This window comes from Ochotona princeps, chromosome 26 (genome assembly GCF_030435755.1).
Source record: "Ochotona princeps isolate mOchPri1 chromosome 26, mOchPri1.hap1, whole genome shotgun sequence".
Taxonomy (NCBI): domain Eukaryota; kingdom Metazoa; phylum Chordata; class Mammalia; order Lagomorpha; family Ochotonidae; genus Ochotona; species Ochotona princeps.
The window spans coordinates 24,255,302-24,270,243 of NC_080857.1; the positions used below are offsets into that span (position 1 = coordinate 24,255,302).

Here is a 14,942-nt window from a genome sequence, read left to right on the forward strand (position 1 = left end):
GACCGGGAAAAAACTGGTTCCTGGCTTCAGTTTGGTTCATCTCTGGCCGTTGCAGGCACTTGCGGAGTGAACCATCGGACGGGAGATCTTCCTCTCTGTCTCTCCTCCTCTCTGTATATCTGACTTTCCAATGAAAGTAAAAAAATAAATCTTTAAAACTCCCCTGTCAGCCTATAGCATCCATTGGTGAGCACAAGAACCAGGGTTGGCAGCAGCCCCGTCCACAGAAGCTGCGGGAATGTTAGAGAGCCAGAATGGGGTGCAAGTCAGGCCAGGTTGGGCTACAATACCTGTTAGTCCACATGAGTGCCAGGGCTGTGGGCTGGTCAGGCTGGGTGAGGTTGTAGCACCTGCCAGTGTGAGCTGGGACTGGGGGCAGGTCAGACAGAGCTAGGCTGCAGCACCTGCCAGTGAATACTGAGATGGGGTAGGCCATTCCAGACTGGGCCACAGCACTACTGGCACACATAAGACCAGAGGCTGGGAGTAGCAGCTTCAGGGACTCTGCTGCTAGGCCACTGCTTCTACTGGTGAGTGTGTGGACTGGAGAGGACTGGCTGGGCAGGCTGCAATACCCCTCAGCCGGGATGCGGGTTATATTTGGGTTGGGGTTGGGTTGGGCTGGGCCACTATACCAACTGGCACACACAAGAGCCAGAACAGGTATGGGTTAGCCAGGTTTATCACAGCATTCCTTGGCAAAAGCTGGGACTGGGTACGAGTCATGTCATGTCAGACTACAGTACCTCCTGCTAAGGCACAGCATCTGGTGCTGGCAGCGGGCCTGATGGGTAACTGTGTATTCCCCTACTAGGTTGTATCTCCTGCTGCTGAGTTTGAGAACCAGGGCTGCGGGTAGACCAGGTTTGACAAAGCAGCAGCGCCTGCTTGAACAAGTGTGGGCTGGAGTTAGAGGTGGGCACAACAGCCATGGGTGTATGAAAGCTGAGTGGAATGCAAGGTGGCCTGGGCTATACCACACCATATGCTGGCAAGAACCGGGGCTGAGGCTGGGCTTGATGGCAGTTACTGGGGGTTACCCTGACCAGGCTATGACACCTGCTGGTATTCATGAAGACTGGGTGGGCTAGGCTGCTGTGCCCATCAGTTCACGTGAGAGATGGGGCTGGGGACATATCTGACTAGGCAGTTGCATCCATCAGTATGTAAGTTAGCTGGTGTGAGTAATGGATCAAATTTGATCCTGTACTAGCTGGCGCACACAATAATCCAGTCTAGGTGAGGTTTCTTGGGGGACTCCCCAACTAGATGGCTGGAAACAGGGAAACTCACAAGATATGTGGTCTGTCCTTTAGTGCACATATTGTCTCTGGGCCTCCTCAGTTATTGATCCCTTGCAATGGAAGGGCATGCCCAGATGCACACAAAGGACAGGGCAGTTAGCTCATCTAGGCTAGCAGTGGATATCAAGTGCCTTGCCAGAGTATGGAAAGCGGAGCAGGACTGATGGTTCTCCTGGCCACGTCTTTTAGCAAGTGTCTGGGTATGTGGAGGCACTAAAGTGGACACTGTCAACCAACAGACCTCAGAAAGATTTTCTCAATCCTGGAGCAAAGGAACTGACAATGCCTCAGAACTATCAAATACACTCAAGTAACACCCTCAAACAATAACACTCTCCCTCACATTGGGCTTTTTAAGGTATCATCAAATGACTGTCCCCCATCCCCCGCTGCTGCTGTAGTCTGACATCAAAGAACAATGCAGATACAGGACAAAAAGAAAAATATGGAGACATTTATTCCACCCATATTCCTCCACACTTTGGCCCTCCCCCACCTTAATTTGAGGCCTACATGGGCATTCACTGTTAAAGGCTTGCCCCCTAAAAAACCAGACTACCAAATGCCCAAGGACCCCGAATCTCAGATGTTCTCGGCAGACTGAGAATGCTGCAGGAAGCAAACTTCCTGTTGAGATTGCAGGGCACCTTCCTGGACGAGCGCGCCTGGGCAGGTGTGAGGCATCCTCACCATCTTCCTCTTTCAGTGGTTGTGGCCTAAACTGATCTGAGTACAAAGTCCTGTTAGATTTCTTTTCTAGTTAGATCTGTTTGTTTACTGGTACTGGTTCCTGTAACTAATGGAGCCTAGTGATTGTTTCCCAAATCCCTGGCTTTCTAGATCTATCGCTAGAGTAGCTTGTATGTTATTGTTTAGTTAACTAGTAACTTTTGCCTGCCTGCTTGCTTTGCAAAAATCATGGTATAAGTTGCTCAGTATATTTCAACAAAGTGTGCACTGGTTCATCCTGCAACCCCTGTGTCCCAATTATTCTTGGCGTGTTCATCACAGCTTGAGTCTTGGTCCCCACTAGAGGGAATCCCAGAGAATGTACCTCTCTCAACTATCTAAATAATATTTAAAAATAAAAAACATTAAAGAAGAAAATGTCCATATTCTTAACCCATTTTAATATTGTGTTGTTTTGCCAATGTTGAGTTTTTTGAACTCCATATTTATCCAGGGTATTAACCCTTTATCCTATTTTGAGCTTGTACTTTTTACTCAATATAATGCCCTGAATTTTATCCAGGTTGCTGCATGCAGAAATAGCTTGTACCTTTAAAATGGCATTTCGTGTTTTGGGCTCAGATAAATAAAGTAGACCATTTATATTTAATGTAATTATTGATGTGTTAGGATTTATGCCTTCCATTTTAAAATATTTTTGTATGCTCCCTCTTTTTTGGTATGTATTTTTCTTGCCTCCCTGTGGAATACTGAAATTAGAAGAGTTTAAACTTTTTAGTGGTGGCTCTAGATATTACATTACAATGCACAGATTATATGCTTATTCAGGATTGGCTTTTTTCTATCCTTTTAAAATTTCCCACATCACCTATGCTTTTCTGATGACGGATAATTTATAAATGTCCGTAAAATATTAAGTCCAACATCTAGTTCACAAGCGGAGAATAAAAAAGTAGAATCTCTTCTCAGTAGCCTTTAAGGGAAAATGTTGATAAAAATAGTCAAGGAGTTTTAAAAGACAAATTTGGAGCTATTCCTATTACTGACTTGTTGATTACTGTTAGTATCAGGAAATCTAACACACCTCCATTCCTTAGCCTGAAAATCTATAGTCACTAGATATGTTATCTTCTAGGTAGTACAGTAAGGAACATTTATAATTATGATTATAAAGAGGAATGATAATGCTTGACATTTACATATATTAGGGAGGTATAGTAAAGATTAATGAGCAACACTGGCCTAATATATCTATAACTACATGCTGCTATGCTTAGTACAAGGGCTAAAGTACTTTTTATAATTATCTTCTAATATTCTTATAATTAAGGAAATAAGATATCATTATGGGTTGGTCTCTCATTATGAGAGAAAAGAAACAAAAAATAAAGCACTAAATTTTATAATACATGGACTCAATCTGTCAGCATGCTTGGATTAGATATATACATTATTAGTATAATAAAGCAGCATTAGTCTATAGATATTAACATGTAGATCACAGTTACAAATAGAGAAAAATACAGAACAATGGAATGGCTTGCACAGGTGTGTTACATTTAAAGCTATGTGTTAGGGCTGTTATTAACTATTCTGCTGTATCACTGATTACTTAATCTCCAGAAAACACATTGTAAATTGTGGTTGGTGCACAATTGAGAAGACGGACTTTCTAGTTAATATACTGTCAATTCTTTGAGAAATGGAGATTTGAAAGAAGGGATTCAAAATAGAGTGTTAAGGGAGTGAAGAAAATAGAACTTACTGAATTCATGAAAAGTGGTAGGGATGAGTAGAGGGTGAAAGAAGGCATAGAAATCTGTCCAAAGAAACTCCCCAACACTGATTCCTACTGATTCTCCTTTCAAACACAGTAACTGGGCAATCAGACTCTTAAAGTGTTGCTTTTACAAAACTGAAGTGTACTCTTAATTGGACATGCTCACAAGTACAAGAATGTCCCAGAGTACAAGAACACATACCCACATAATAGATTATGCAGCTAATAACACCTTTAAGGAGATAAGCTAGGTTTGATATACTGCTAAATTTTCAGATGATACAAAATGATGTTTATGACAGCTATATAGTTACAAACCAACACAAACTGATCACTGTCAAAAGAAATCAAGTGTTAATATGTTGAGTTAAAGCATAAAGAGCCTTGTCCTTTTTATATCTTCAACTTATTTGATAACGAGAGGTATTTTTTTAAATGTATGTGTGATGACAGTCTAAGGCACTATGTGAGAAATGCAATGTGGCTGATCCAAATAAAGCTTATCATAGGTGTTCAGAATTGAGATAGAACCAAAGTCTTTCATTTGTTAATGCAGAGCCTCACATAGGAAGAAACATCTGAAATGCACTCGGTTCTAAAGGTTCTGGATCTTATTGAGAAGGGATGAGGACACACATAAAGTCTAGTGTAGATGGAATATCATAAAAGTGACCAGAAATGTAGTAAATGGTAACAGATTTACTGGAAGGAATAAATGAATGAGAATAAAAAGTAGATCATCATTCTGGGTCTACTAATGTGTAGATTAAAAAAAAATTATAATGATGGCTTGAGTATCTGCCAAGACTTCATAGTCTGATGTTGAATCCTCACTGTAAGGTATGAAGAGAATGGAAAAACTCATGTTCAGACAGGTAATCTTTGTATGTGATTAGATTAGATAAGGTCGCTGTGGGATAGGGTGCCTTACCAGAAGAAGAGAGCAGAAAAGACAGGTACCGCCATAGACAAGCATGCTGGCTCCGGCCATGTGAGGCTCTGCTCTGTGCCAGGACTTTGCCAACAGGATCATCACCGGAGGCTGCACTTCTGGGGCCTGCCTGATCCTGGACTGTGAACCTCCACAACTATATCAGCCCAAGTAAGCTTGCATTCTTTATGAAGTAGGCTGTCTCAAGTATTTCATTATGGTGATGAAAACCTAACTAACAAAGTGTTAGTGAGGATGAGGAAAAGCAGGTATTTCACAGTATTAAAGAGATGGAAGATTGATCAGTAATATTTCTGGAGGCAAGTTGGTAAGATGTAATCCAAAATCATAAAGAATATAGCACATATATATTATATATATAACATGCCAATAAATAGGCTAATCATAATCCTGTCTGTTAGTGTTGGAAATGGTAATATTTAATAATAGAGAATTGACTAAATTAACTATGAAAAACTTATAAGGTAGAATTATTTTGCAGCCATCAAAGACAGACTGATGAAAAAGACATTGGTGATGATAGTTATGTGAAAAAACAGATGACGGAAGAGTTAAGTTTTATAAGTAAATAGATATTTATATGGCATAGAAGTAAGTGGGTGGTTACATAAAAAGTGTTAGCAGTGGTTTCTTATTTTTGCATTTTATTAGAACATAAACTGCATGAGGATGAAGATGGTAGTGTCTTTCTAGTATTGTATCCCTACTTGGATTTTAATTGTGTGAATGAAAACTTATATTTTCTAGTCTTCCTATAATTAACCTGTTACTGCAATCTAATTCCTTTACACAAAAATAGATTTATATGCCAAAAAGTAGGAGCAGGTTCCTGAAGAGACACTTTGTGCATCATTTTTGGTATCATTTTTACTCACAGTAGCTAAAAAAGAAGCAAGTCAAATGTTCACCAACAGGTGAGTGGATGCAAAAAATACAGGACATTTGTGATCTTTACGTACATGTACATACACTGGAATATTATTTAGCATTAGAAAGAAAGGAAATTCTGACAGAATCTGCAAAACTGATCAACTTTCAGGATATTTTTCTATGTGAAATAAACCATTACAAAGAGTAAATACTTTATACTATATGAGATTCTGGTGCGGTTATAGTCATAGAAACAGAAAGCAGAATGTAGTTTCTAGAAAGTGACAGGAAAAGGGAACGGAAAGGCTGCTTAAAAAACCTGACTTTTACAAGGTTAAGAGTTCTGGAGATTGCACAATGCACATTAACCTCAGTGATTTATACTTAAAAAATGATTGGCATGTGATGCAGTGGTTATAATACCACTTCAGATGCCCACATTCTATAGAGGATTCCCTTGTTTGGGTCCTGGCTCAAACTTGCTTCTAATCCACCTTCTTGCTAATGCAAGGGAGGTATCAGGTGATAGCACAAATACTATTTGTCATTGCTATTCTATGAGAAGTGTGGACTGAGTTCCAGGTTCCTGATTACGGCCTGGCCTGAGCCTAGCTGCTGTAGGCATTTGCAGAGATTTGGGGAGAGAAACAGAAGACGGAAAAACTTTCTCCACATGTATCTTTGTCTCTCTCTGCCCTTCAAATAAAATGGAAATACATAAATTAAAAATGATTAAGATGATAACATTTATGTTATATATATTTTGCCACAATTAGAAATTATTACAAAAGATCATCAATGATTTTGGTGAAAATCGTTTCATAATATACTGAGTCCATCAAAGGAAAGAAAACGCCGGTCCCAGGTGTTCCATCTCTGATCCAGCTCCCTACTAATGTGTCTTGGAAAACAGCAGAGAATGCCAAGTGCTTGGGCTCTTGCATCCATGTGAGAGAGCTGGAAGAAGTTCTGGACTCCTGGCTTTGGCCTGGCACAGCCCTGGCCATTGCACACATTTGGGGAGTGAACCAATAACTGGAATATTCTCTTTCTCTTTTTCCTCTATTTCCTCCCCCACTTTCTCTTTGTGAATAACTCTAAATTTCAAATTGAACAAATACATCTTTAGAAAAAAAAAGAAGCAAGTTACTAAAAAGGTATAGTTTGGGTGGCAGTAAGAGAAGATGGTGAGTGAGATTAGCTAATTTAATATCAGGTGAAAGCCTACAAAGAAAGTTGCAAATGAAACTTTGATTACACAAAAGAGATCAAGATCATGCCTACCTGCATATGTTTGACATGAGAGGAAAATGCAGGGTTTCGTTGAAGACAGCAGAGAAAAATCTTGGGGAACATCCAACATGGATTATTTGAGAAAGAGAAAGATAGGGGACAATGGAAGGGAAAAAGCAGAAAAGCTGTTTCAAGGCCAGTGAACATAATTGCTTCTGAACAGTACAAGTTACGGAGGCTGAATATCAAGAGAAGGAGGTGGAGATTAAGCAGTCATTCATGAATGTAGGAAAGCAGTCTGTGTAGTAATGGGACACTAGTTAGATTTGGGAGTTTCAACAAATGGATGGTGAGAAAGGAAAGATGACAAGCACAGACCTCTCAATAAATGTAATAGTGAATAACTGGGGAGTAATGCAGTAGCTCAATAAGCAATGGAGTGTTTAGGTATAGGTTTTTATTATTATTATTACTATTCTCATGAGAATTTCTGTAAATTTGTGCATAGAAGGAGAAGCCATTAGAGAGAAAACAAAGGTACAGAAGCTATAGGAAATGTGAATGAGTGCATACGAGTGACAGAACCCGCCTAAAGGTGACTAAACAGTATCCTCAGGACCAACAGAAGACTCAGCACCTAGTGAAGAAATAACTATTGGTAGTAGTTTGGGTAACTAGATAACAAGTGGCCAAACTCAACTTTCTGAACATAATGGCAGTTGGTTGACTGGTGTCCAGTATAAAGACGTAGAAGTCACTATGTAACGTTTTTCCTGGTGGTCAGTGTGGATCTGGCCCAGCCCTGGCAGCTCTGGGCATCTGGAGCCTGAAACAGTAAATACCAGTATTCTTTCTCTATTGTCTCTCTCTTTCTCCCCTTCTCAAATTACAAAATGAGAAAGTGGACACATGGGAAGCGAATCAAGATAAATACAAACTAATACTTAAGGGGAGTTTGATGTATGACTGGCTGAATTACACACTTGCCACATTAACAGAAAATAGCTATTTTTTCTTTTCACTCTTCTAAAAATAAATGAAGTTTATTTTTATTATTTTTCTCAATATATGAGGATCTCAGGCTTTCAACAGAGACACTGTCTTTATCTCTTTTTATCATCAGTTTCCAACTTAGTGCCTGGCATGGGAGTAAGACTTCAAAAATTTTCTTAGATTCCATGATATCAGTACCATCTCTGTTTTCACCCGATAATCTTAGACAAAAAGATACTATGAAAGTGTGAAATACTGTAAATACACTATCAGGAATAATTTAGAACATCAGTTGAATCATACAAAAATACTAGAGAGAAAACAGGAAATAAAGCTTAAACAAAGTTCCCTAAATAAAGAATGATTTGTGAATTTGTTAATTCTATTTAGTTTTTCCAAATCACATGAACTCACTTAGACTTATAAAGCATGTAAGTAAATAACACATAAGAACAATTCATGGAATCAACCAGTTTAGCAGGTTTTTTTTTCTGATGCTAAGTAGAAAATCATCTGACAACAAGAATATTGCAATCATCACTGTATAAATTAAGCTGAAAATGTTGTGAGCAGATGACTAATGTACTTTTACTCAGAAGTAAGCAAATCTGGAATGCTGATATAGCTCTTCATGAACAAAACAAAAATATTCTATTCTCTTCTGTTCTAACCAAAAGAACCATAAGAGTTAGAGATCCTTGAAATTTTTTTATTTCAAGGGCTTCAAGAAATTAAAAATAATAGTAACAAAGGACTTTACAGAGCAAAGAGATTAAAGAATAAAGTGCTGAAATCTTTAATAGAAAGGTCTAAAATAATTACTCTTAAAGATTTAAACAGTTTGATTCTGCTTATAAGGCTCTGAGTTTCCAGTGGATTATTTTTTTCAGTACTCCAGTTCCACTTTCAAATCTGTTGCCTAAAGTTAAAACACCAAAGTAAAACAGGAAACAAAAGTTTGCTTTTCTTTTTTTTTTTTTTTAATTTGAGAGGAGAAGTTATAAAGAGAGGAGGAGACACAAAGAGAAAATCTACCATCTGCAGATTCACTGTCCAAATGGTAACAATGGCGAGGGCTGGGTCATTAAGGCAGGGGCCTGGACTTTCATCTGGATGTCCCAAATGGGTGCAGGAGGTAGCTAAGCACCTGCCTGTGATGTCACCATCCCATGGGCACAAGCTCAAGTCCCAGCTGCTCCACTTCTGATCCAGCTCACTGTTAATTGACTGAAGATGGCCCACTCGGGCCATCTTTAATTATCATAATGGGACAAATTTTTGTCTTCTAAAGTTAACATCTCTAATGTTCTAAAACAGTCACAATGTCATTTCAGACCTTTTTTAGGAAAGGGAATTTAGTCAGATGATGGTGTTTAGACTTAGGGTCTTTGTAAAGTGACTGGATTAGATCACATGATTAAGGGGAGAGTCACAGGAGTGAGGAATGTCCAGGCCTCAGGTGTATGAAGCCTGAGAAATTATTTGATCTGGGCCTGCCAGGCTTTGCTAACACAACTGCAGGCAGGACCTGAAATCCAATGACTACAGCAGGTTGATTTTTAAGCTGATATTTTTGTACGCTCTGAGAATGTTTCAAATTTATAAAATGTATAAAATTTGGGCCCGGCGGCGTGGCCTAGTAGCTAAAGTCCTCTCCTTGAACGCACCGGGAACCCATATGGGCGCCGGTTCTGATCCCAGCAGATCCACTTCCCATCCAGCTCCCTGCTTGTGGCCTGGGAAAGCAATCGAGGACGGCCCAATGCCTTGGGATCCTGCACCCACGTGGGAGAACTGGAAGAGGTTCCTGGCTCCTGGCTTCAGATTGGTGCAGCACCAGCCGTTGCGCTCACTTGGGGAGTGAATCATCGGACGGAAGATCTTCCTCTCTGTCTCTCCTCTGCTCTGTATATCTGACTTTGTAATAAAATAAATAAATCTTTAAAAAAATAAAATGTATAAAATTTGTGACATGAAAGGTTCCCTACTGCTGCTTTCTAAGGAGAGGGACAGAGCCCACACAGATATAGACAGACACATTCAGTCCCTGCCTTGTGCTCTGTGATCCTTTGTGACATCTCAGAACTCTGTCATCAGGAAAGGCATCACCATTGAGGACCCTACATCTTGTGCCTGGTTTCAAAAAGAAACTAGTCCAGACAAAAACCTCGATTTTAGTCCCGTTAGAACCAGATCCATTTCAGACTTCTGATCTGCAGGAATGTAAGAGCATATATTTGTATTGTAAGAGCCATTAATTTTGTGGTAACTTGCTACAGCAGCTGCAGGGAATGAATACAGGCTTCCTGAAGTCTGCTTACAGGTGGAGAAAATGAAGGCTCCTAGAATACAGAACACCCAAGTCTTACAAAATAGACAGGAAGAATAGGAGAAGCCGAGCAGCAAGCCATCAGCACGTCTACATTTTTGTCAGGGATTTTTCATCAGGGATTCTGTGATAGTAATGAAAAGCTGACTAGTACATACAGTTTAATATTTATATTCTCCAGTTAACATTCTTTGTTTATGCTTGCTGAGTGTGATGAAAGGTTATAATACCTATGCTAACAAACAGAATGAACATTTCTTAACACATAATCTCTAGTTCCTTTTATTATCTGTACTTGATTTATCCTGACGTCAACTTACTGGAGATACCTGTTACAGCAATGTGTATAAACTGGTAAAATATATCAACACAGAATAGATGACAGAAATACCTTTTTTGGAAAGCCCTCCCCTCCCACATTTTGTTTGTTTTACCTCATTCCCTGTTGACATGACTGCAACCACTGGAAACTTATTAACTTCAACCTCTGTGACACCTACAGTCGCCAGAAGACCAATCTCTGAGGGGCCCATGTGGGTTCCTTTGGCCAAAACGCACTCCCCTCTTTTAATGTCATGGCCGATGGGTCTGAAAGTCAAAGCAGAATCATTAGCAGTATGACTACGGAAAGGTTTTCTTCAACTCACAAGGAAACTTCACTGCCAGAGGAGGAAGACAAAAAGTCAAAAGATCAGGCAAGAAAAAACCTATCAGATATCTAAAACTTATGTGTTTTTCCTTTTTTCTTTGCTTGAAAAGGAGAACACAGAGCTAGAGAGGGAGAGAAGCCTGTCACCTGTTGGTTCACTCCACATAGATCCAGAACTGGGCCAGACCAAAGGCAGGAGCTTGGTACTCCACCTGGATCTGCCTAGCCTTTACCCTATGATCTGCTGTCCCCCGCCCACAAGCTGTATTAGCAGGAAGCTGAATTAGAAGCAGAAAAGTCAGGACTCAAATGACATTCTGAAACAGGTTGTGGGCATCCCAAGCAGTGGCTTACCTTGCTGTGTCATGTGCCTGCTACTTGTGAATTTTAAAAATAAAATCACACAAGAGAAGATAGGAGCAGAATTTGTCTGTTAGTGCTAAACAGGAATATGTTACCTCATATTTGAAAATGTTTTGCAAGCAGCTTTGTAGTACATTACAGTTAGCAGCAATTACATCACTGCGTGCTTAATCGAGTGGTTATGATGTTTGTCAAACCAGCACCTCATATTAGACTACTCGAGCTTCTGCCATTCATGTGGAGGACCTGGACTGAGTTCACAACTTTCTGCTTTAGTTCCACTTGAGTGTTGTTGTGGACAATTAGAAGAGTAGACCAGTAGATACGAGCTTGATGTGTCTTGCTGTCTCTCTCTTCCTGTGTTTCTTCACACACACACACATACATATACCCTAACTGTAAACTTTCTTTGATATTAAGCCAGAATTCATATGAAAATATTTAGTAGCGTAGTAGAAGTTTATTTATGGCAGCAGGTCAAGGTGTGACCATAAGGGCAAAACAACTTAAGTGATCCAAATGAAAGTAATTTTTTTAAATTGGAAAGGCAGATATTTAAAGAGAAGGAGATATAGAAAGATCTTCTATCTGCTAGTTCACTCCCCAAGTAGCCACAATGGCCAGAGCTGAGCTGATCTGAAGCCAGGAGCCAAGAGTTTCTTCTAGGTCTCTCACATGGGTGCAGGGTCCTAAGGCTTAGGGCCATCCTCGACTGCTTTCCCAGGCCACACGCAGCGAGCTGGCTGGGAAGTGGAGCAGTCAGGATTAGAAGCAATGCTCATAGAAGATTCCAGTGGATGCAAGGTGAGGCTTTAGCCACTAGGTAATTGCACCGGGCCGAAAAGTACTTTTATGACTATAACCACATCAGCACTGCCTCTCTTCCACTAAGTTGATCATGTATGGCTGGCTGCCGTAGAATGGGAGAAGTGTATCTCCAGTATAAGGGGATGTTGAACAAATTATATTAATGGAATCTGGGTAAATATATTCTATCATAAAAAATAAAATAAAATATACTATTTATGGTAGGGCAGTGACCTCATTTTTGTCCATGAAGAGAAGCAGACTGGCCCATGACCATTGGTAGTCAGTAGAGCTTGCGCTATCAACTAACTGTATCTATACCCAATTCTGAAATTAACCATGTTAATAAAAAATTTAGTTAATCTAGAGGTTAGGTTAGATAATTCTAGATTATTCCAAGGTTAGAATTAGCTGTAGATTATATAGGCTTTATTAGTTTGTCCTCCTTGTCTTCTTTTTAACTATTTCATTTGCCTTTATGATCATTGTTAAAAAGCAGGTAGGGCAGAACTAGGATGAAGAATTCAGAAAATCCATTTTGCTTGTTGCTGAATCCCTGTAAGTTAATGATTAACTGACACAGCTATAAATTTATAATAGCCAATGTCTCCTGAGTTTATAATTATGTAGACAAAAATGTGGCTGTACATTAAACATGTTATGAACCTACCTGATATCCTGGCCTGGTCGAGCTTGCACCAGAATTCGTACTTCAAGTTCTTCAGTGCCCTATAATAACAGCAAATCATGTAATTTCACACAGAAAAACCCAGAACGATTTCTGACTAGTAGAATCTTGCTAGTCAGAGAGTCTCAGAACATATAAACAATAGAGAAACAGAAAATCATTTACCAAGCCCTTTGAAAATAGCATGAACTTTTAACATATGTTCCTAAAAAGTGGATTTGGTGACAGTGGGTACATAAATATAATATTTCCTTTAATTTTCTCTTCCGAAAAAAAGGACCCATTCAAGCATTAAATCCTTTTGTTAGCAGCATTCTCAAGGAGTCTATCTATCCATCCTACCACAATGAACACCCAAATATCCATGGTGGTAATTTTTTTATGGGGTCAATACCATGCCCATACTTCCCAAACTCCTGGAGAAATTTTAATGGCAGACTTATAGTTTGTCTGGTGGTATATTATATAAATAAGTGACAGTCATTAATTTTGTACTTATAGGCTGTGAATAATACTGTGACATTAGCACTGTGTCTTCTCATCTGGCAGAGTCTGCGAATCCCTGTGTTTTGGCTTTCAGTGCTCTGCTGGCTTTTTTTTTAAATTATTTTTTAATAATCTTACTTAGTTGATTAGGGAACAAAGGGTCAAGGGCTACAGGGTGAACGTGGATAATACCATTGTTTCCACACCAATATCATTTTTCCCTGTATCTGGGGTCAGGGAAAAAAACAAAGGGAAAAGCCTCACCCAACCTCCCACCCATCCCAGATCCCCAACGGGAGGCGCGCTCTGAGGGTCCTGCTCATACAGTTTGATAGTTCATCAGTTCTGAATTGCTGCCAATCTCTCAGTTTCAATCGCAATGAACCCTATTCAGAATCCACTGGCTGGCAGTCTCTTCATGGTTGGGGTTCTAAGATCAGCAGTTCAGTTGGAGGGATCTCCAAAGAAACTTCGTCTGAGATGATCCCAGGCCTGATTCTTGCGCGAGTTTGCTAGTACAGAGTCCGGCACCGTCCGTCACACCAATCAGCTCATGCACATGCTGGTCGCTGGGACTGCTGGGTTTGTTCTGTTTCCCTGCTGGCTTCTTGACGCCAATAAATCTGCTTGGACAGTTCTAACAGCAGCAATGTAATCTGTATGCCAGGAATTGAATTTTACAAGCCCTACATGTGGGAAGGTGATTAAAAGGAAAATCTCCTTTTAAGAAAAGTGGGTGACTCTTGGCATGATCAATTTTCACTATATATGTCCAGGAGAATTTATTTAAAACCTCAGTTTTTAAATAAACATATTTTAGAGTTCTTCATAAATCAATACACCCAGTCACTAGAGCCTCAAATGAATCTATTACACGCTTATTTGTGGCTGATACTCTGGTTTCAATAATTATCACTAGTTTCTATGAGATAAATCCTGGTATGAATTTAGATGCCATGTCCTTTTTTGAGGCAATAAAAGGGGAAGGGCTATAAATGTGATGTTACCAGGCTGTCATTTGGTGGTACACTGAAAGCCAGAGGTGAAACAATCATTTGATTCAAATCATTTTGCATTTGGCTTAGGCTAATATTAAAAAACTAGCCAAAGTTTGCTTTGTTAAATTATTCTCTATGAAATTCCATTTTCATAAATTCCTTTGTATTTTAGTAGACATTGTCTCGATGACAATTTTTTTTTTTCAGTTACAACTTTGTCAACTGTTAATATTTATCCTAATGTACTGTCTTTCTTTCTTTGCAGGTAAAACTTCTAGGGTCAAACATGGTTCAACTTCTGCTATCATGAAAGCAATGATCATGCAAAGCCTTCCTATAATAAATCAATGTCAAGCATTTAAGATGAATCTTTATTTACTGCCTTGCACTGAAAGACCCCAACGTAATTAAAGACAATGGGAATGATTTAGGAAGTGTGGCACAATAAGACCTGGTAGTGACGTACATCATCTGATTCCCTGATAAGTTCGGTGTCTTCCACTTGGACTACTGCATCAGCACCGCAGGGGATTGGAGCACCTGTTGTAACTCGCATGACTTGTCCTGGCATTACTGTTTGAGTTGGCTGGAAAGACAAACACGAAACAGACAATTGATGCACTCGGCTGTTGCAAAGGGCAAGTTTGCAGGGGATGGAACATCTTTAGAAACAGCCATAAAAGTCTGAAATGCTAACTTATCCTGGCCAATGCAACAAAAGTTTCTCACAAACCCATGCACTCATACCAAAGAGACTTCTAGTCCAACTGACTTCACACGTACTTGAAGGTAACGACTAT

General features: G+C 39.6%; 1 protein-coding gene across 4 annotated transcripts in view; it reads right to left on the reverse strand.

Moving 5' to 3' along the window:
* GPHN (gephyrin) overlaps positions 1-14,942 on the reverse strand; it is a 352,857-nt gene that overhangs the window by 50,951 nt on the left and 286,964 nt on the right. For all 4 annotated transcript variants that reach the window (XM_004584467.3, XM_058655546.1, XM_058655544.1 and 1 more), the window contains 3 exons: positions 14,609-14,728; positions 12,641-12,699; positions 10,586-10,739 (listed from right to left, as the gene is read on the reverse strand). In XM_004584467.3, coding sequence (XP_004584524.1) covers positions 10,586-10,739; positions 12,641-12,699; positions 14,609-14,728 — 333 coding nt within the window. The remainder of the gene's footprint in view (positions 1-10,585; positions 10,740-12,640; positions 12,700-14,608; positions 14,729-14,942) is intronic.